The sequence below is a fragment of the Condylostylus longicornis genome, unplaced genomic scaffold (genome assembly GCF_029603195.1).
Source record: "Condylostylus longicornis isolate FDR11 unplaced genomic scaffold, ASM2960319v2 ptg000055l, whole genome shotgun sequence".
Lineage (NCBI taxonomy): Eukaryota > Metazoa > Arthropoda > Insecta > Diptera > Dolichopodidae > Condylostylus > Condylostylus longicornis.
The window spans coordinates 3,645,341-3,669,389 of record NW_026578024.1 but is presented as its reverse complement, the minus strand read 5'-3'; the positions used below and the strand labels follow the sequence as shown (position 1 = coordinate 3,669,389).

The window sequence follows — 24,049 nt, the reverse complement described above, 5'->3', positions numbered from 1 at the left end:
AATTCCAAAAATCAATTTTATTATGACTCATACTTAATTATGTATGTTTAAAATTTTAATGCTTGTCTTATGTTATTGAGGACATATGCACCCCGGTAATGTTTTAGTAAGAAAAACTAAGTGAATTCCAATTCAGAAAATGTGAGCTCAAATTATAAATTTTATAATTAAATTTAATATTTCCTCTTAAAATTTATTATTTTCGAATATTGAAAAGTATGATTTCATTTTATATTGAACAAATTATTTAGTAACATACTTATTAACATTATTCATATGTATGTGCCCATAATACGTATAACGTAGATATAAAAAAAATTTATAATTCAAAGTTATAATTTCTGCTAAAATAATAGTATGTTATAAATCAATAAAAATTGCTATCAATTCTAATAATCGATTAAAAAACAACAGAATTAAAAATAATTTTTTATTTTAATATTATTTAGAAATTAATGTCTATGCATGTTTTATATTAATAACTCGGTATATATGGAATTTACTACACAATATTGCATTTGTATTGCTTTCCACAAAAAATTTGAGAGCAATTATTTTTTGCCATCGTCGGTCTGTGAATATTTTATATCTGTATATAGCATTTTTATTTATAGCCTCTCGAAATTCTTCTTAAATACAAATTATAAAAGTATTTTAATTTTATAAAGTAAAGTGGAGGGAACGACTCACACGTACTTCTCATACAAGCGGGTAATTGTATAGAATAATTCTACTAAAATAAAATGCCCACTGAAATCAAAAATTGATTATCTTGAATCAATGTTGGTTTTTTTTTCAAATTTTAATTTTTATTTTAAACTCAAATTGTAGAAATTTGAAATTTAATAAATTTGCAGAAATTAAGAAAAACAAGTATAGGTTATTTTGTTATACGAGTAAAATAATTTTATATATTGTTCTTGGTTTGTGTTATCGCTTCTCAAAATTACCAAAATTTCAATACTTCAATAACTTATATCTTCGAAGCTTTAGGTCTTCCTAAACTATAGCGATATATTTTAAATTATTATTCCGTTTCTCCCAAAATAATATTCTCATTTTAATTTATATGCAATGAGAGGAAATCATGATTAATGTTAATAAAACATTTTTTCTTTTAAAAAAAAGAAAAACAATGTGTTTTTAATTCTTAGAAGGAAATGTGCTACTGTAGAAACCATTTGTTTGATCTAAATTTACTCATGTTAAATTCGGCAATAAAAATTTTAATTTATTAATAATCGATCAAACTAATATATAAGAATTGATTCTAATCGCAATGTGTGATTTTTATCAAAAAATATGATAATATTTTCAATTATAATACTAAATTATAAACCAAATAATTATAAGTCCATTCACTTATGTATTCCAATGAAAAAATTGGAATATTTCAAATAATTTTGATAATTTTATTTTATTAGATGATTACATTGGATTGCTGTACAGTTACTTAGCACAATTATATAGACTTAAATCAAACAGCTTATTATCATTTTTATCTTTATTATATCCTTAAAAGATATATAGAAGAATTTAAATTATTAACATGTGAATTATTTAATAGAACTCTTCCAAATTGATTAACAGTCTCATTTTGAAACTCTTTTTAAAAACTATATTAATCTAAATGATTAGATTAATCTAAATCAATTAGAATGACCTGAATTCATAACACTTTTAAAAAATTCGTAAAAAAACGAATGATGTTGGTTTATTGTCATTCTAGTGACATATTGGATCATTAAATAGCCTGTGTCGCGTTTTTCAACTAAGTGATATTTTAATGACCTTGTATACCAACCAAAACTAATTTATTTAATGTACCTACTTATATTAAATCATAGATATACTATATACATTGCATTCACATATAAACTTTTAGTCAAAACCACTTCAAATTGATAACAAAATATTTTTGAAAATTACATTTGGCTGTGGCTCTATCTTAGATTAATCTAACATGCGCGTATCATGGTACAACGTTAAAAATGGGATAATTTCCGTAATAAAATTTATAATTCTCATTTTGATTATTGATGGATTCAAAATGATTCAGGAGGAGCACGCGGTGATTTGAAATTGTTAATCAAATAATGCTATTTTTATGTAAATTTTCCTCATTAGCGAAATCAGTGAGCTTAGCCTAAAATTAAATTAAAATCAATTTTAGCATAGGACATAGAATAATATTTTATTTCAAGTATAGCCTGGTAACTCTGGTTATCATCTTGAAAACCGTAGGCAACAAATAACTCAAGTGCATTGAAAACATCTAAAATCTCCGAATAAAACCCTTAATTAAAAAAAAATCTCTCGTTTATTGGTTTCCTACTCAAATCACAACAAAATTTTGTAATAAAGGTATTTATTTTTAAAATATGCGTGATACCTTGAAAAATTTTTTTCACAATAAATGGATATCGCAATAATTGAATTTCTAGAAGAAAAATTATAAATAAAATTTAATTTTGATTAATTGTACATGAGAAAATAAACAAAATTTAACCATAAGTACTTACTAAACATATATATGTATATATATATTTATATTAAGAAATTTTTCCTCGAAACATAGATAAGCTATTTATAAATTTATATATGTAGATAAATTATTGATCGTTTTTCTGGGCTAAAAATTTGATTATTTTCGAATATAAACAAAGACCACATAAATAAATTTGCTAGATAATTAGATAAGTAAATTTATATTACACACAAAAACAATATTAATATTCCTTTTTGGAATTTCTCAAAAATATATAATATGTAAGTAATTAGATTGTTAACATTTTGTAGGCGTAAATTCAATTAAAAGTCTATACAAATTTTATATTTAAATTATACAATTGAATTTTTATAATTTAGTACTTTTAGTAAAATTCATGATTTATCGCCTTAAAATAGAATATGTGTGTTGAAAATGAATTTTCAATGCAAAGGAAAATGGAGTGTTGTTCGTTCTATAGAAAATGTTGTTCGTTCTATAGCAAATTTGTATTAGGTTTTTAATGATACAGAGGACTACTTTTGAAAAATAAATTCTCTTTAAGTTTGCAAGCGCCCTTAAGAAAGGGAAATTTGTTTTTGCAATTCAGAAAAACCAAACATCTTATTATTTTAAAACTCTTTTCTTTTGTTTAAAAATTACTTGTCAATATTATTTCTTAACGGTATGACGGGAATGTAATCTTGCGCTTGCCCACTAATAAATATATTTCAAATATAATTTAGAGTGTGTATTTCAATTTTTGTTCCACAAATCCGCCAGAAAATCTATTATTTGCCATTCGAAACAATTTTCATAATTGCTTCATTTAATTTTTGTTTTGTTTTAATTTTAAATAATATCACACTAATATTGTGAGCTTAGAATGGGTAAAGTTAAATGAGTTTAAATTTAAAATATTTGTAAAACAAAATTTATAGCGATCATTGTTCACCTGAATGATTGAATCAGCTTTTTATCCAATAAATGTTCATATAAAATAAATTTTTCGTACTGGAATCCTCAAAAATCAAGAAATGGAGAAAGTTTTTAAAATTGTTCATAAGTGAACTTTCATTAAAAAATTGAATTCAAAAATTATTTTTCTTTTTAAATTTTTCAAGAACCTTCAATTTGATATGAAATCTATTGTACTACATATTTGCATAGTTCCTTTAAAATATAAAAAATTTTCCAACTTTGTTCTCCTAAATGTATGCAAAGATTTTCAAATTAAAGTTGATCAAGCAATAATTATTGTGTTGTACGAAAAACATTGCACATAATTGGCAAATTGAAATTTGATTTTAGTTACTTTATCAATTAGGACAAACGCATGATACTTAGAACGCTAACTTGCTAAAATTATCAAGGATATTTCAAAATGTAAATATTATTTTCAGTAAAATTAAATATATTAATTAAAATATAATAAAAATAAATAGCACAACATTAATAACAAATATGCGGCAGGCCACCGCAATTCGGATGTTACAGCTTTGTTAAATGTAATTGGATAGTTTTCTAAAAGGTATAATACAACTAAGGGTTTCTGTACATATTCCCATTCTAGATTTTCATCAATAATAGACCAAATGTCTAATTTATCTTCTGTAAGTATATCCATGTCCTGTATTAGCTTGTGAAACTAAAAAATTTAAAAAACAATACAAACAGTTTATTATTCTTGATTCTTGGTATTGAATAATTTTTGTTTTAGTCTCAAAATTTTCTTTATAACTACGAAAATTCTATTAATTAATGACCTAATTTATTTACATACCTTTTCAATTAGTTTTGGCTCTCTAATATATTTTGAAATTTCTAGTAAGAAATCAATAAAATTCCTGTATTCTAAAGCTATCAATAATTGTTGCCATCTGCTAAGTATCATTTCTAAGGTAGTTTGAAGACCAATTTTCTTTTCACGGCATATACTTTTAAGTAATATTAATTTCTCATCTGATGTTAAATTAAATTCTGGATCAATTTCAGTTTTAGAAATTTTTAAAAGTAAAATTTTTATATGCGATTCACTATTTATACAACCTAAAGCTTTTAATAAATCAATTTTAACTGAAGGATCATCTGAAAATATTTTCATCAAATCAAAAATTTCCTCTATAATATTATTTAAAGTTTTCTCGGCCGAAGGATATTTCAATTGATTACAATAGAAAATTTGACGATATTCCATTTTATTAAGAAAGTACGCTGTTTTAGTTTCCATAACTGAAAATTCTATTGAACGCCGATAAATTATTTCTTTTTGAATAGATTTTAATGGTTTCACATTAAAATTAGTTTTGTTTTCTAACTTTATGAACTCGTCAACAGTAGGTTTTAAGATTTTTTGCATCAATTGTAAAAAATTTTTGTAATAACTTGTGTTATATAATGCATTATTTAAAAATTCGATTCCATTGTCAAAAGCAGCCCATGGAGCATATTCACGTTCATTGACCAGATATTCTAACATCTTAAAGAAAATGTCATTACTAAGTAGATTTTTTCTTTTGAATATGAAAACATCATCAATAAGTTGTGCACGATTTGCAACATGTATTTCCGAATGGTGATTCATCAAAGCCTTTATAATTTGATACCAACTATTAGAATCATAATTGACACGATAATATCCGGTCTGTTGTATATTAAAAATTACCCAAATATCGGAAACATCTTTTACATAATCGTTTAAATCAACTGATATAGATTTTGTTGTAAGCCAAAATTTTGGAATCGTATTATTAAAATCTTTGTCTTCTGATGTTGCAAAATTTATTGGTATATTCCAGAGTTTATAATTTATATTTTCAAATCCTATAAATTGAGTTTGAATTATTTCCATTGTAGCATTTTTTATGTTAACCGTCAAATACGGAAAACCAGATTGTGACGTCCATGTGGTAAATGCTTTAAGCAGATCTATTTCAACAGATTTATCATGTTCTAGAGCAGCCGTTATGAGAGCATCAAATAATTGTTTTTCTGTTGATGACTTATAACCTCTACAAATATTTAATAGTTTCATTTTAATTTGAGCTATGAAATTGCAAAAATCTACTCTTACCTTTCTTTAATGTAATATTGCAAACCTCGAAGAAATATAGGTTTACCTAATGCATGCTCGAACATTCTTAAAACACAAGATGCTTTATTGTAAGGCAATTTATTGAATGAAGCCTGAATATCCTCCATTTTTTCTACGTATAGATTCATTGGTCTTAATTTGTATCTTCTATTAAAATCATTTCGAAAAGCAGAATGAAGAATATGAATTTGGTAATATTCCAATATGTTCCATGTAGGGTGTAACTAAAAATAAGTTATTTTGTAAATGAAGTAATTTATAATAATTTTATGTATACATACATCATCTGTAATATAATATTGAAATAAAGTTGCAAAGCCTTCATTTAACCAGATCCAAGTCCACCATTCAACAGTTATCAAATTTCCAAACCATTGATGTGATACTTCATGTCCTATTAGCAATGTAGTCGACAATATTTCTCTTTCCCAATGTCGGGTAGAATTAAAACGAATCAAAGCTTCTTTAAACGTTATAATACCCCAATTGGATTGAGTCTTCGAGAATATGTTAGGTATTAATATGTTTTGTAATTTGTGTAATAATTGTATATCTGCAAGAAGATGATTTTGAAGACTATAAAATGCATTAGTAATTGAAGAACTAAGTAAGTCAATTTCAGTGACTGGTATGTCACTACGATAATATGTTAAATGAGTTATATTATTTAATGCATTATTTCTGTATAATTCTGATGATTCAGTAAATCCAAAATCACATATAAAAAATGCAACTGAATGTGTTGATATTTTTGGTGTGCGTACAAATTCTGTTGTTGTGGTACCATCAGAACTAAAAAGAGAAAGCATAAACATTTTTAATTACTTTTTCTATAAAGCTTGTAAAACTTACTTTTTTATAATGCTTTGCACATTTTGATTAGATAATGCAATTTTATTATTTGAATGTTTCAAACGAATTTGAAATGCCGCCTTTAAATTTGGTTCATCATAACATGGAAATGCAAATCTGGCATATATTGGTGAAAATGCTGTGGCTGCTAACCAACTAAAATCAAATTTAATATTAATTTTTTGTTATAAATAGTCAAAAATTTATTTGTTATAATTGAAATCATATTAAGACCTCCCTTTGAACTCCTAGAATAAATTATAATGTCATAAAATATATGAAGATTGTAAAAATAAACAAGTGCGCTTGGAATATCGCAAAGCAATTATTAAGCACATACATATACATACTACATATCTAGACATTGTTGACAAATCGTGAGCACTATATTTATTGGTAATAAAAAATAAATAACAAATATAAAATAATTCTCATCACTTTTTTTTTGCAGTTGATTATTAGAAGTATACTCACTACCTTAGAGTGGATTCCTTATCAAATTCGGTATCATAAAGATTTAAAATTGGGCTTTTGTTTGTATAAAACTAAATACTTTTAATCTCAACAATGCAAACATTATTTCTTTATGGTTCCAAAATTTTGATTTCCTTTATAAAGTAATATTATAAATATTCCTGATTAATTATTATAATTGTAACGTAACAATGGTAATAATTTTATGATCGTAAAAGTTAGAAATTAACAAATATCATGTGTTCATCCTAGTTCGTTCAAGCGCGTACGACGTTTCAACAATGACATAATTTATCAATACATGTGTAAACGGCAAAGAATAGCAATAATTCAATCACTTACACATAGTTATACTTACATTTTTTCCCCTTTCCTATTAAGATACCATGTACGGTAAAATCCTATATTGCCTTCTCTCAAAATTGAATCGTATGTGATTTTAAAGCTATGAGTTTCACCTTTTTCTAAAAATTTATTTACTTGTAATAATAAAATAGCTGTAGTTTTGTTCATATAAACATTTTCAACTGCGATTGAAGTCGCTGAAGTTATTTCTATTTTCAAAATATTCAAATCCTTATAATGCAAAAGAATTTCTTTTGTACGTCGCACAACCGTGAATGTTATTTCAACACTGCCATTAAATTTAAAATTATTTTCATCTAGATTTACTTCAATATCAATTTCATAAAGATATGGTGTTGTACTATTCGAAAGCCGATAACTTTCTAAATTGAATTCTTGTGCATTAATTAATGAATTAAAAAATATTGCAAATAAAGTCAATAAAATATTCCTCGAAATAATCATTTTTACTCTTCAATATCCAAATTTGTACTGTCAAATGTAAAACATACTCATTTATTTTGTATGTAGGCTCACAACCGTTATTTTATTTGTTACTCATTTACTGAGATTATTTCGGTTTGATAAGTAAATTTTAAACTTTAAATTAAAATTTTCTCTCGTATAACAAAATCAATTTGAATGTTGATTATAAAATAATTGATTTTCTTAACCCTTACATAAGTGCTTTGTTAAACCTGTAAATATTTCTTTTTTAGAAATTTTCGACGTGTTTTTAATATTTAAATGGTTACTCAATATTACTTAATCATCCATTAAAGGATATTACGGTAAACTGCTCCGAAAAAATAGTAAGTATTTGTGAATGGAAGATTGTTCTTAAAAGAATAAAAATATATCGTGTGCATTAATCTCAACATTGAAGTTTCACCAAGGTTGAATCAGTCGTTTTAAGTTTGTCTTTCACGCCCATGATTCTGATGTTTTTCCTTTCGTTTTTTAGAAAGAAGATAGTATGGTTGAGAGGGGAGAGTTCGGCCGTATGGAGGTAGTTTTGGAGGGTTAAAACAAATTGGATTGACAAAATTCTGTCTGATGAATACCCATTCCATGTTGATGTTGAAGCTGCAATATAATGGAGCTTTTTTCAAACTTACCGTTTTCGAGCTATAGTCGTTCAAACACAAAATTTTGGATGAAAAATTTTTTTTGTTTTGATGCCCTACGTCTTCCTCTACAACTTTGTCATACATAATTCTGATGGTACGGAAGTCGTTTTGCAGGTAAAGTGATGATTTACGTACATAATTTTTTGACAATTGGATAATAATTAATAATTTATTTTTCCCATGAATTTTGAAATGTGTTGATTATGTGTTGGAAATAAATAATGTGTTGATAGTAGTACCTTTGTTAAAAAAATTTCTAGAAATTCAATCTGTAATATAATTTTGCCATTTCAGCGCATACCTCATCATTTTCTAATTTATTATTTCATTAAAATATAGAATTATTGAGTTACTGAAAACCTATTACTGAAAACCTACTTAAAAAATTCCTTTAAAATTTAACATGGCAACGCGTTTTTCTCTCTGTAAAATTTTACAATTTTGACTAAATTAAAATTTTGATTTAAATCAAAAAGTTATTATTTTATATGATTTGTTTGCTTTTATGCGTGTGTATACCTTGGATGCATTTTATAACCAAATGTTAACATAAACATGTAGTTGACGCACTTAACGGTATTCATTCATGTAGTAAGGAACGAAAAGCGACAAGCTAAAACAATTAATTTATTGAAAACGTCCATCTCTCTTCTTTTATATCTGTTCTGTTGTATGATTTTTGTAAAATTTTTATGATAATATACGAACTGATAACTTAATACGGAGTACGACGAGACGATTGCTATCATTTTATACATACATACTCGTATGTATGTATTTGATTTCATTTGTCCATCGACTTTAGTTTTAATTTTCTTTTGAACTTGTCAGCACGTATATTTTTTCAACGCTTTGATTAATTAATAATTTCATATAATGAAACGGTGTGGAAATAATTTTATATTTTTATTTATTTTGATTTTTTTAAATTATTCAATAAAATTTTGCTATTGTAAAACTGTTCGTGAACAATATCGCTTATCAAATACAACAACACCAATACATTACGATATAAAAATTTATACAGAAATCGATCAAAATGATTTTCAATTTGATGGTGAAGTTAAAATTTTATTAAAAATTGAGAATGTAACTGATATTGTGGAAATTCATACAAAAAATTCTACGATAAAAACTATAGAACTGAAACAATTAAATCAAAATGAAAATGTTGATATTAAAAATTATACAATTAATAATGTTACAGAAATTTTAAAAATTCATTGTGAAACAAAATTGCAAAAAGAATTTCAATATGAATTAAAAATAATATATGAGTCAGAATTAAGAAAGGACAAATTAGGATTTTATAGATCGTCTTATAAGGATAACAATTATTCGTACAATGATAGAAAAATTGTGTAAATATAAAATATTATAAAAATTATTTGAAGAAGAAAGAATTTTATTTCAATTAGCAAAAAAAAATATTTTAAATTATTTTAGATGGTTAGCAGCTACTCAATTCGCACCAACTGAAGCAAGGCATGCGTTTCCCTGTTATGATGAACCAAAATTCAAATCAACATTTCAATTAGAATTGATACATCCAAAGAAATTGTCAGCTTTATCCAATACTAAAATTCTAGACAAAACAGTTTTAAAGTAAGTATTAGTACACAAATAACATTATTCCAATATTTTGATAAGTCATTCTATAAGATTACATAGTTTTATGATTTTAACCCCTTTAAAAAAATATTTATTTCATAAGTTTAAGAAATTTAATTAAAGAACGCATGAGACGCATAAAATCCTTGTAGTTTATTTACTCAAAATTTTTTAGTCTTTTATTCTGTATACTTCAAGAACTAGTTTTTTTTGTTTTCAAGACTAGGAATATGAAAAATAAGAATGAAAAGCTTTTAAGTAAAGTTCATTGACATCCAAAAACGTCTGTTAAAAAGAATCACAGATTTATTTTTGTAGCGTAGTAGAAATGAGAATTTTAAGATTTTGGACTACGTCAATTAGAATTAATTAACATATTATTTAAAATTTGTATTGTTGTCATTCAAGAAGGGGTTAAAAGTTGATCTAGAAAAAAAAAATATTTTTTTACCTTAAAACACAAAACATTTTGGCTTTATCTAATCTATTTCTACTAGCGATTCAAGACAATACACATATAATAATTTAACAATATTATTTGAGTTATAAAATAATTTAGTATTTTATTAAATAAACATTCTACTATTATTAATTTGATTGCAATCAAAATAATCTATTGTTTATTGTGGAAAATATTATTTTATTTATATTTACTTTGAAATTAGTCATTGACTTCCAGAATAAACGGAGTAAATAAAGCTATGGGAGTTGAACTTGTTGAGTACACGAAGTTAATTAAAAAATTTTATCATGTTGCTTGCTGAATGTGACATCTATTGAGCAATATTTAAAATAAAACTCAAAATGTTTAAAGTTATTAAAATTTATTGTGTGATTAACACACACCAACTAAACATATGCACCAATTTTTAAGGAGGTTTAACCAAGAGTACTTGGAAAATGCTATTTCGAATAAATTAAGCCAATCTGAAAAACAGTTGTAGTTTTCAAAGGTGAAGTGTAAGATTTTCAAAAATGTTTCGAAATCATTCGATGCAAGTAATTTACACATTAGTATCTAGTTTATTTATCTACTTAGTTGCTACTTTATCGCCTCTTCTCAGAAATTCAAGTCAATTGACGCATTGCGGTCAAAGTTATTAAAATATTTTTCATATTTTTAAGTTTAAACACATAGATATACGAGTATGTATAAATATGTTAGCATAGACAATATATAGCATATGATCCAAAAATATTTTTTCTCTTCTTTAATATTAAATTTTTGCAAACGATTAATGTTGTTTTCAAATTAAGCTTAAAACTATGCACATATGTAAGTATGTATGTACAAAAGTAAATATTTATTAAAAAACCAGTTGAAGCAACTTAAGTTGTTGCATTTTTTTTTAATTTATTTTTAATTTGATCTAAGATTTATTTTAATTTTTTTTTAAATTTTATAGTGAAAACCTGGTCGCAACAAAATTTGAAAAAACCCCAATAATGTCAACGTATTTAGTAGCTTTCATTATATCTGACTTTGTCGAAGTAAATCGAACATATTTTGCTAATAATAAAATAGAGCATATAGCTTACGTTCGTCATAATGCACATTCTTTGGCCACGTTTGCCGCAAGTTATGGAGCAGCTGTTTTTAATGAACTCTATAATATAGTTGAAGGAGATGAATTTCAACCTAAAGAAATCAAAGAAATTAAACAGATACTATTACCTGATTTTCATTTCAGTGGTATGGAAAATTGGGGTGCAATAACTTATCGTGAGCAAAGATTATTCTACAATAAAAAATTTCATAGCTCTATAAATTTATATGGTATTTTATACTTAATGGCACATGAAATGGCTCATCAATGGTTTGGAAATTTGATAACACATGAATGGTGGACTTATGTTTGGTTGAAGGAAGGATTTTCAACTCTATATGGTTATTATGGAGCTGCTAATGTAACTATTATTTATATTGAATCTATTTTAATGCTAAGTGTACACTTTAAGGTCCATGCTAATGTTATTTTGCTTTTCAGGTGTATGCAGAATGGAATTTAATGCAAAAATATCAAACAGATGTTTTACATTATGTATTCGAAATTGATACAGAAGCAAAAATTAGAGCAATGTCCACCTATGTTGAGAAACAATCGGATATAAAAAAAAATTATGACAGGATTGCTTATGAAAAATCATCATGTGTTTTAAGAATGTTCGATAATGCTTTGGGTGAAAATGTTTTCAAAGAAGGTGTGAAGGATTTTTTACGAGAAAGGTAAAATTAATTTATTCATTCAAAATGAATTTTGTCATTCAAACTTATTCTTTAAAATTGGTTTATTCATCCGAAATTATTTTTATCATTATGACATTCTAATTTTAGAAAATTTGAATCGTCTACAGAAGTTGATCTTTTTGAATCTTTAAATAAGACAATGCAAAATAGTGATAGTTATAAGATAGATATAAATGAAACATTTGGTAATTGGACACATCAAGGTGGTTATCCATTTGTTACAATTGAAGTTAAAGATAAAATTATAAAATTGAGACAGGAACGTTTTATGCGAATGGAAAGTTTTCACTCAAATGATTTCATTAATTTGGTATGGCATATACCAATTAATTATGAAATACCGGATCCACTTGGAAATAATTTCAAAAATACGAAAGCTCAATTCTGGATGAAAACTAAAGAAATGCAGCACACTATCGAGAATGAAGCTTTTGATAGCTCTACGCACTGGTTAATCGCAAACATTCAACAAACTGGATATTATAGAGTTAATTATAATATAGAAAATTGGCGATTAATTATTAATGCTTTGAAATTTAATCATACTCAAATTCATGTCGCAAACCGAGCACAGCTTATTGATGATGCTTTTCATTTAGCTAAAGTTGGGGAACTTGATTATGAAATAGTTTTCAGTTTGATTGAATATTTGCCAAATGAAAGAGATTATGCGCCATGGAAAGCATTTCACAGTAATATGCAGTTTATTAAATATCGATTATTAAATTTGGAAAATCCAAAATTACTTAAAATAGTATGGAAGTTCATTTTTAAAATTACTGAACAACCCTTAAAAAATTTTGGCTTATTTAAAATACAAAACGAAGCACCATCAGCGAGTATTACCCGTTCAATTATAGCAGAATTAGCTTGTAACTCCAATAACACACAATGTACTGAAACCGATCTTCAATATGACTCAACCGATATGAGAAAAATATTTCATTGTGAAAAATTAAAAAAAGATAATGAAAGTATCTTGCCCTTTTTAGAAGTAAAAAATCTGATTAAATTAAGTGAAGAAATTGAGTCCCAAAGAGCAGATTATATTTCAATACTGGGTTGTGCAAAAAATGAAAATGTTCTTCGGAATCTTCTTCTTTACACAATTAAGAATAAAGATGAAGATTTAAATTTGAATGCAGATGAAAGATATGGTGTACTGGAATCAGTTATATCTAAAAGTAGAAGAGGATTGCAATTAGGAATGGATTTTATTCAAAAATCTTGGAAGAGGTTGGATAAAAGTTTATGTGAAAGTTGCTTAGCAAAGGCAATCATTTTAATCTCGAAACATGTACAGCATCAAGATGATGTAGACAAAGTAAGTTTTTAGCTAACTTTCAAACTTTTACTTAGCTAAAATTTTTTTTTAGTTTAATAAATTACTGGGTGAAATTCAAATAGATTCGGAAACCACAAATAAGGCAGCGCAAAATGTTATCAACAATTTGGAATGGGATGGTTTATATAGAAAAAAAATCGAAAATTGGCTCGGAAACAATTATGGCGATTCAAGTGGAATTTTAAAAATTGATAGCTTTAAATTTCTTATAGCAATATCAATATTTACAAATTTAATTTTTAATAATTTTTAACATTTTCTGATATTTGTTATTTTCCTTTTGTACATAATTTTTTACTTGTTAATTATTAAATGTAAGATAATAATAAGAAACAAATCTATATGAATTTAACTCTAAAATGAAACTCTAACTATTTGTAATAAATTTTGCTATTCCCATTAATTATATTTCTTCTAGATTAGTTAATTTAAATTAGCATATGCTTCTTCACTTATGCTAACCACTAACCAGCCTTATACACTATCATAAAAACAAAAGCTGTGTCTTATGTGTTGAAGAAACCAGTACAGAACTGATTTCATCATAAAAAATAAATGTCATACATAATTATTATGACTTATAAACGAATAACAAATCATTACTGAACACATTGTTTGTAATTAGAAATACAAGGGTTAATTTGCCAAATATCAACACATGTTGGCCGATTTGTTCCATTCTCTGCTCATTTCACTTTTATTAATGGGACAAACTGATCATTTCTTCAGCAAAATTAAATTTTGAAAAATGAACCTGGGCTAAACACTAAGAGAGTCTAAGCAGAGCGTTAAAAAGTATGCAAAACCTTTAGCTAAGTTTTTTATGTTTACGCAGCCTGCAAATCTTACAACTTCAAAATAGCCAGTCGTTCGAAAATGAGAAAAATGACATAAATTAAAAATTTATAAATTTAAGAAAAAAAAATTTATTTTAAAAGCTACATTTCTGACATTTCTTTATTATAAAATGAATTTCTGATCGCCCTCCAATTTTTTTTATGCGTGTTATTTATACCGATTTTTGTATTACTAAAAGTTGTACTATAGTATATTGAGATTTAGAGTCTTCGTAGTACTCCATCTTAAAATATTTTAGCATATTCAATAGAAAGTTATTATAATTAAATGAACGACATTAAAAGAATTAAAGAAGCATATTTTAGTCTGGCTTGAGTATATGCTATAAATTATAATTTTATTGGGAACTAGAATACGTAATCTTGCACAATTCAAGGTATAATTCATTCATTTCATTTCATTTCAAATATTTTCGTATAAAACTCTAATCTATAATTTATTATAGTAAAAAAAATTTAAGATTTACATAAATTAGATTTCCATTGCATCATGAAAAATATCTACTTGAATAAAATTTTTGATTAGAGTATAAAATTATAAGTACTAATTTAAAATATTTACGCGCCTGAAAAATATTAAGTATTATACTGAGATATTTGTACTTTTATAATAAATTTTTATTTTCAAAACTATTACTCATTGGTCAAATTCATAATGTATTATCAAAATCAAAAATTTTTATCTTGTAAACGTAATAGTCTTCAATGATCACTTAATATGATCGGGAAACCCTGTTTTAAGCCTTTTACAATTCTTCAAATTTTCTTTAGCTATGATATTTCATAGATAATGATGAGTCCTTTTGGATAATCGGGAAAGATCTAGTACAAATACATCTAACAATTCGTTGAAGGTAATAAAAATAAGATTTAAAAAAAACTTGAACGTCAGAGCAATTTTGAAAATTTTCAAATTTTGTTAAAGGTTGTCCTTTGTATCCTATTTTTTTTCTAAAATTATTTGATTTTGATGTAGTTATTATGTAATACATGGAATTTTAAATTACGATGTCCAATTAGTCACATATGTCTACAAAAATTTAGGTTATGTTTACAATATAATCCATGTAAAAAGCTCGAATCCTAATAGGTCGACTTCTGTTCTTAACTAGTTATGTTCGGTTAGCTCAATTTAGTCTATAATTTTATCATTGCTAGCTTATTTCTTATTTATTTATTTAAAGCTTATAGAGTTTATAAAGCATTTTATATTTAAACAATGAAATTATATTTGCAATTGACTGCATTTATTTTCTTTTTAAAATATTTAAGATTATCAGAAATCATAAAATAATGTAAGTATTATGAAATATAAGAACTAGAGAGATATTATCAAATGCATGACTTATTCAACAACTTTTAAATCACAGAGTAATTCAGAGTTTCATATGTAAAGAAAAAATTTGTAATACAATAATTATATTTCAATTTTTTTAGGACCTGGATCTATTTTAACAAAATTATTTACTACACCGAATTTAAAAATTATTGCATAATCTGTTATTAGTCTTTGATAAAAAGGATTAATATCATTATTTGGACATGTCAATTGAGTGATATTACTAAATCACTGTAATTGGGAGAATGTTTGAGGTTCGCAACCACTAAGGAAACTGTTTCAAAATTACTTACTAGCTATTTGTCCTGACTTTAATTTCTGGGCAACCTTTTCAATTCCAAAATTTCATTTCAAAATGGTTGTATTTAAGAATGTTGTTGTTATAAGTTTTTTGCAGACCACGATTTGTAAAATAAACACTATTGCTATTAAGTACTAGTGAATAATCCTCTTAAGTTATTTAATTTTCATGAATTTAATTATTTAGTATCATTTTGATTAGATTTTCAAACAAATTTTCATACTAGAAGGGTTAAAGAAATATTTTTGCTAATCACTATCACTTGCGAAACTTTTTTTTTTAGAGTAACGTTCGTACACAAAACAATTGTAATAACTTTAAAACTAAATTTTAAAATTCACTTTTTATATTAAATGTAACCAAAAGTTTCATTTATATGAAAATAATTGGTAATGATGCCCAATTAGTAGCTTTCTTCAAATTCAGCAATTTGATTAAAATATCAACATAATAAATTTTACGGACTGTATTACAATACAATAAGGAAGTCTCATTTTGATTACATCTATTTTAAAATTTCCTCGTAACAGGGAACTGCAAAATAACTATTTTCACCAATCTCAGCGAGTTCGCATATCCTGTATCTTAAATACGGTTGAATTAATTTCACTATTTATAACATATTGATCAAATTTTAAGGGCAGTTTGGTGCTAGCAATTGATTAGAGAATCAAATTTCATATATGAGCTCGTTTATAAGAAAGATATCAAACAGTAAGAAGTTTGTTTTGAAAAATAGGAACCAACAACTGGATTATAATTTTTCAGCAATATAAGAAAATCCTCACAAATGAAATATATTATTTAAACTAAGACCTCAGAAAAGGATTAGGAATTATATTAAAATTTTTCGACGTTTATTAACTAGTAGATTGTTACAAAATAGTAGATTGCACCTACAAAACAATAATTAGCAATTTGGTAATATTTTTAATATAATGTAGAAACTATGAGCAATGCGATCGGTTATGCCCCGATCACATGAAATATTTAATTTTAAAGCCATATTATTTTTAATTTGCAAGTATTAATAAATATGTGTTTAAAATTATAATCTAAATAGGTTTTAAAGTTAATCGCATAGAATAACTTTTAAAATATCAAAATATAAAAAGGAATTTATAGAAGAATTATTTACTTGGTATTTATTTGAGTACTTTTATTACTAAAATTTATTTTAAAAGTAGATTTTTAGTTTCTTTAATTTTATCTTATCTTTTTAGGTATTTAGTTATATTGTATATTATTTTAAAAACTCTTATAATTTACTGATATTTCTTACGTATTCATTCTTATTGTCTGTATATGCTTATAATCGATTTGGATTTAATTTAATCAATGATTATACATTATTATTTTTGCGGTTTTTTTTTTCTATCATTTCTATCGTGTATTTTGTACCACTTATTACCCATTACTTATTTATTTGAAAATTTAGTTTTAATTTTACTCCTGAATTGATTAGACGTTCCATATAATATATTATATTTAAATATCAATAATGGAGTTAGATTTTAATTTTAAAATTTTAATAGTTTTAATATTACCAATTTTTGGTTTAACATCACCAATATATGAGGATAATAATATTATAACACCACCAAATAAATTATTTCATGATCATTCAATAATACCAAATTTAAAAAGAAAAGAATTTAATTCAAAACTTACAGAAGAAATTAGTTATCGTTTACCAAATAACACTGTACCAATCTCGTATAATATTAAATTACATACTGATGTTCATAAAGGTCAATATGGTTTCAATGGTATAAATGAAATAAAATTACAAGCAGTTACAAACACAAATAGTATTACAATTCATGGACGAAAAATTAATATAAAATCAGCAAATTTAACAGATGAATCTGGAAAAATAATTGATTTAAAACCAATACCAAAAGAACCAGCTAATAATACTGAATTTTTAGTTTTTGAATTAAAAGATGGTACATTAAAAGAAAAACAAAATTATTATTTAAAAATAGAATATAATGGTACATTAAGAACAGATAATGGAGGATTTTATTTATCAACATATGAAAATAAGGATAAAGAAATTATGTAAGTAGCTGTATATAAATTAGAAAATCTAAAGTGATCAGCAAATAACCGACCGCAATGTATATTGTCTAGTTTAGTGAAAGTGATACAGAAGTCAATTTTATGGTAGTTAGCAAGCTTTAAGCTAACATACCTCGAAAAATGTAAATTTGGCTGATCTTTTTTAAAAAAATTCGCCGAAAACTCGGTATGCAAAATTTGTTTCCGTCACATAACCTCCCTTATTATATGCAATGCGGTCGTTAAAAAATCAAATATTTTATTTTAATGCATTCAAAATTTTTAAATTTTTTTACACAAAACAAAAAAATTTTTTCTTTAATTTATCAATTTAACTACGTGGTAATAATAAATAGTATGATAGTTACAATGATGAAAGATCGACTGACTGACATGACACGTTCAGTGAAATATTTGACATAAAAGCTTTTATACATATAAGTATGTATAACAAAATTTAATTCATATATGAAAAAGTTCACTACCAAAAAAACATTAAAATTTTTTATTTTTATGTGCCATCCAAATATGTAAAAATTTATGTAAGTAAGTAAGTTGTAAATTAAAATAACAAAAGTGACATTGTCAAGATCAGTATTTAGTTTTTAACTAAAATATTATATTTGTTGATAAACAGTATGGCAATTTTTATAATAATAATAAAAATGCAATTTAAAAGTGTGGCTGGCATAAAAATCATTTAAAACATTTTTTTTTTATTTCTTATGTGTTATAGCCAATTGTAGCATAAAATTTCCAATTTTGAATGGTTATTGTTTGGAGTGTTTAAATAACACTTAAAATATGATTAAATATCAAATTAATAATTGAAAATTTAAGAACGAAGAAAATAATATTGTACTGTAATTTTTATTGTAAACTTTTATACGCAAGGCAAGTTGCAAAATTACACAAAAAGGATTTATAAGTAATTAAATACCATGATTCTGATTTTAAAATATTTGAACTAGCTCATTAACTAGTTTACTAAGTCGTAGTCTATTTAAGCTAGACGTTATTTAATTCCATAGAGTTTTCAAAAGAAATAGCTAGTACAATTTGAAATTCAAAGATTTACATTCAAATTGACCCAAGGTAAAAAAATATAACATTTTTATAACATAAGCCACCATAAAGATAATTTAAAATAAATTAGAGTAATACCTCGCTTAAATTCGTTTTTGGGTTTCGTTTCTTATTCTGGCAAACATTTAATAGACATTCTTGCAATTTTAATTGAATGAAGCCTAATGAAAAATTTTAGTAATACACTAATTCATTGCTAAAATTACGGTCAAGAATATTCTAAAAAAATAAAAAAATATTAACTATGGGCCTGCACGCCTTTAATACCAACACAGTATTACTGCATTGCAGAGATTAAATATTTTCTCGCAATTTTTTAAATATTGCATTATATTTGAGTACTTTAAACCAAAAACTTATTAATTTAATTATTAAAAATTAAATGTATCCCTTACGATGCGATCTAAACTAAACGAACTAGTGTAAGCTTATTTTTGTCTCTTAATAATACTAAGTTAATTTAAGTCTACTTGCTTTTTTTTTTAATTAAATATAAGATTCTAATATATAAAAAGAAAATACATAAAAATTCCATGACATTTACTATTACTGAGATTCAGTATGCACAATATACACAAGGCCAATGGCTTTGAAACTTTTGATAAACGTGCCAAAAAAAAAATTATTTAAAATTCACAATATTGTTATGATGAGTAATGGCGCGTCATTTGCTTGTAGTTACTATTACATATAAAAAAATCTTTTTATTATGTATATAATATTTGCATTTAATAATATTATACAAAAATATTTTAAATGTAGGTATACGAATTTTGTGCATTTAATATTTTATTTTTTAAATACTACATAATTTTTCAGACCTTTAGCTACAACACAATTCGAAAGTACAGATGCACGTCATGGTTTTCCTTGTTATGATGAACCTGGAATAAAAGCAGAAGTAACAATTGAAATTACTCATGGCGATAATTACACAGCACTCTCAAATATGCCAGTTAAAAATACAGAACCAAGGTAAAGTGATTTATTGTGAATTTAGAAATTAAATTTTTAATTTTTAAAAATGAGAAAATTGAAATTTGTTATGCTCTCAGAGTTTGACTTTAAATTTGCAATAATACGGTATTGTTATATAATTCAGCTTACGAGTTTTAATTGCTAAATTGAATAGCAATAGAATATCGCTGAATTTTTGAAGTCACAATGAGATTTAAAAACTAATTATTTTATTTCAAATTGTAAATTCTCAAAAATCATAATCTTTTCATAAAAATTTTAAATTATGCATTTATTTACTATACGCGTATGCAAATTATATACAAAATTCTTCACTAAATCAATATGCTGTACAATTATTCTAAAACGAACTTATCAATTTCATATATTTTGTCTAAATTTTAGTAAAACATTAACAGGATACAATGTTACAACATTTTTACCCACAAAACGAATGTCACCATATTTAGTTGCTTTTATAATATCGAATTTTACTGGAAAATTTGATGAAAGTAGAAATATAAGACATGGTGTTTATTCGAGACCTGGAACTGAAGATGAACGTGATTTCGCTTTAGATGCATCAGTAAAAATATTAAATAAAATTGGAGATTATGTTAATTATCAATATACATTCCCGAAAATGGATCAAATCAGTATACCAGATTTTGCTGCAGGAGCTATGGAAAATTGGGGCTTAGTTACATATCGTGAAGAAATGCTTTTATATAATGAAACACGTTCAACTTTAAGAACAAAAACTGTAGTCGCCAATACTGTTGCTCATGAATACGGTCATCAATGGTTTGGAAATTTAGTATCACCACAATGGTGGTCATATTTATGGTTAAATGAAGGTTTTGCTTCATTATTTGCATATATTGGTGCTGATTTGGTAAGTTTTAATAATATTTAATGAAAAATTTTAGTAGCAATTTAAAAAAACAAGGCGAATTCTTATCTTAAAATATCAAAAAGAAAAAAAAAATTAATCACCCAAAATTTTTATGACTTCAAAACACAATAACAAAGCTCTTAAACAATAGCCAAACTAATCTTGTTATCTTAACACGATTTCTTTATGATATCGGACACATTTTTTATGAGCGTCATAAAATTTTTGTAGTACTTATGTGCATACAAGGTGTTTCATAAAAAGTTTTATTTTAATTTGATTTTTAAAGTTTGTGTGCTTATCTATTATCGACACGGTGCAAGTATGGTTCGGCAACATTTTTCCAAAATCGACTTAACTATGAAGCTTAATTCTTTTCCTAGATGCTCAAAATATTCTATGATACTCACTGTAATTCTATCATTTAATAATTGAACCAGATCCAGTCGCTGACCGCAAACTTTTATCAATACAGTATTGAACGACATAACTTAAATTATTTGTGCAAATTTGAAATATGCGCAGCTTAATTTCTTTATTAAAGTTTTTGATTTTTAACTATTGAACGACTGAAATTTAATTTTGTCCCATTTAATCAATGCAAAATCAATGCTGTAACAATTGCTGTAACGGTAAAAGTTTTCGACGTGGGAGTTGCTGTTGAGTTTTCCCACTCCACTGGTCCTCGGTGCAATTATTACCAGTTTTCATTTTCCTAATGAAAATTAAGAATAATTAAAAACTTAAAAGAAAATTTTCTTTAATTGTTTTGTATTTGACCCTAATTGATTTTTAATATTTTATGCTGTTTTTAAGGCTTACCCAGAAATGGATCTTATGGAACATTTCATTGTTGCTGAATATCAACGAGCTCTGAGAGCTGATGAGGGTATTAAACGTCCTATGACACACTATGTTGAGCATCCGAGACAAATTGTTAGTCTTTTTGATTCAGTTTCTTATTCAAAAGGTAATTTGTAAATGTGCTTTTCAAAACTTCATGCTATGTGTAATTTAATTATTTTTTTTCTATTTGATGACAGCTGCATGTGTCATTAATATGATAAGACATCATATTGGTGAAAAAGCCTTCAAAGCAAGTTTAAATATTTATTTAAATAAAATGTAAGTTTTTAAAAAGAATTTAAATGCTTAAGTATCTTTCATTTCCGATATATTTACAAAAATTTTCACGTAAATTTTGCTTCTAGGGCATATAAATCGGCTAATGAAAATGATCTTTTTGATGCATTACAAGCAGGGGCTAAAGAAGTTGGTGTAAAACTAAATGTAACTATTGCTCGATTAATGGGTTCGTGGTCTGGCCAGCCAGGTTTCCCATTACTGAAAGTTACAAGAAATTATGAAAATGGTAGCTTTACTGTTGAGCAAGAAGGTTTTAAAAATGATGGTAAAACTGATGAAGATCTCAGAAAGTGGGTGGTGCCATTTAATTTTGTAACAGCAAATAATTCAGATTTTAATGATACCAGAACTACACATTTATTATTTGAAAAGGAAAAATTAGTTAACCCGGACGATAATGCAAAATTCGGTAAAGATGATTGGTTAATATTAAATAAACAATTGACAAGTTATTATCGTGTTAATTATGACGATGAAAATTGGGATTTAATTACAAAAGCTTTAAAAGAAGATCCAAATAAAATTCATAAATATAATCGGGCTCAATTGATATCTGACAGTTATCGCTTAAGTTTAAACAAAAAATTGAATATTAATAAATTCTTTAATTTATTGGAATATTTACCAAAAGAAGTTGAATATTCACCCTGGTCAGTTGTTGATGTAGCATTTCAATTTTATAAGAATAGATTCCATGATAATGAAGATGTCTACAGCAATTTACAATTCTTTATATTTAAGAATGTTGAGAAGATTTTTGAAAAATTGGGAGTTCATGATAATAGCACAGATCGTCATTTTGATAAATATGTACGCACTATTGCAATTAATTGGGCATGTGCTGGTGGCAGCGAAAAATGTTTAGATACGACAAATGAAAGACTTAAAGAATTAGTAGAAAAACAAACTGAAATAGAACCAAACCTACAATCAGTTATTTATTGTAATGGTTTGAAGAAATCTACTGAAGAACAATTCAACTATTTGTTTAAACGCTTATTAAAATCAAATGATCAAGCTGAACGTCAATTAATAATGTCTACACTTGGTTGTACTCACGATAAGAAGAGTTTAAAGAAATTTGTTGAGAGTTCAATTGATGAAAATAATAATTTAAGGAAACAAGAAAGAATAAATATATTGAATTCTGTGTATTCTAAACATAAAGAAGGTTTTGAAGTAGCAGTTGATTTCTTAAAAGGAAAGTTCAATGAATATTCCAAATTACCCAGAGGATTCGGTCAAACAAGTCCACTTGATGATGCAGTTAAGGGATTGTCCCAGGTTGTTGTTAGTGAAGATGAAAAGAACAAGGTGCTTATAAAATACTTTTTGATGCATAATACTTCAATTGAACATTTAAAATATGAAATAATAATTATTATTTAAATCTTTTATTTTCTGCTTACAAATTTTAGCTCCTTGAATTAGTTGATATGGTTAAAGATCATGAAGACGTTGACGAAAAATTAAAAGAAAAAGTAGAAGCCAATATTAACAGCAGTTTGGAATGGATTAAAAATAATGTTGAACCTGTTAGAAGTTATTTAGCAGAATTCTTCAAGCGCAATTCCGCAGCACAAACTGCTCTTAGTTTCACTGCATTAATGGCTGTTATAATTGTGACCATAAGAAATATTTTTTAAAATTTTTCTAGTTTGTTAATTTATAGTTTTTCATTAATGATAACCAATGAAAATGTTATAGTTTTTACAATTTGTAAACAATAAAAAATTTAATTTTTTAACAAAATACTTTTATGTCAGTGACAATTTTTGAGCGAGCGCCTTAGTTGTATACGATCAATTTAGCCAATT

The 24,049-nt window shown here is 25.5% G+C and overlaps 2 protein-coding genes across 2 annotated transcripts; one reads left to right on the top strand and one right to left on the bottom strand.

Annotated features, from left to right (window-relative positions):
- Positions 1-3,821: 3,821 nt before the first annotated feature.
- Positions 3,822-7,718, bottom strand: LOC129611948 (aminopeptidase N-like). Its single transcript, XM_055525376.1, has 6 exons — positions 7,267-7,718; positions 6,435-6,590; positions 5,864-6,374; positions 5,562-5,806; positions 4,272-5,499; positions 3,822-4,136 (listed from the first exon to the last, which is right to left on the bottom strand). The coding sequence occupies exons 1-6, from the start codon at positions 7,716-7,718 to the stop codon at positions 3,906-3,908; spliced, it is 2,823 nt and encodes a 940-aa protein (XP_055381351.1). The 3' UTR covers positions 3,822-3,905.
- A 1,526-nt stretch (positions 7,719-9,244) lies between these two features.
- LOC129611947 (uncharacterized) lies at positions 9,245-23,886 on the top strand. The gene is made up of 13 exons (XM_055525375.1): positions 9,245-9,744; positions 9,830-9,988; positions 11,401-11,902; positions 11,983-12,221; positions 12,330-13,566; positions 13,619-13,819; positions 17,592-18,148; positions 20,054-20,209; positions 20,597-21,086; positions 21,903-22,056; positions 22,130-22,211; positions 22,298-23,546; positions 23,651-23,886. Exons 1-13 carry the CDS (start codon positions 9,260-9,262, stop codon positions 23,876-23,878), a joined length of 5,739 nt encoding a protein of 1,912 aa, XP_055381350.1. The 5' UTR covers positions 9,245-9,259; the 3' UTR covers positions 23,879-23,886.
- The last annotated feature ends 163 nt before the right edge of the window (positions 23,887-24,049 follow it).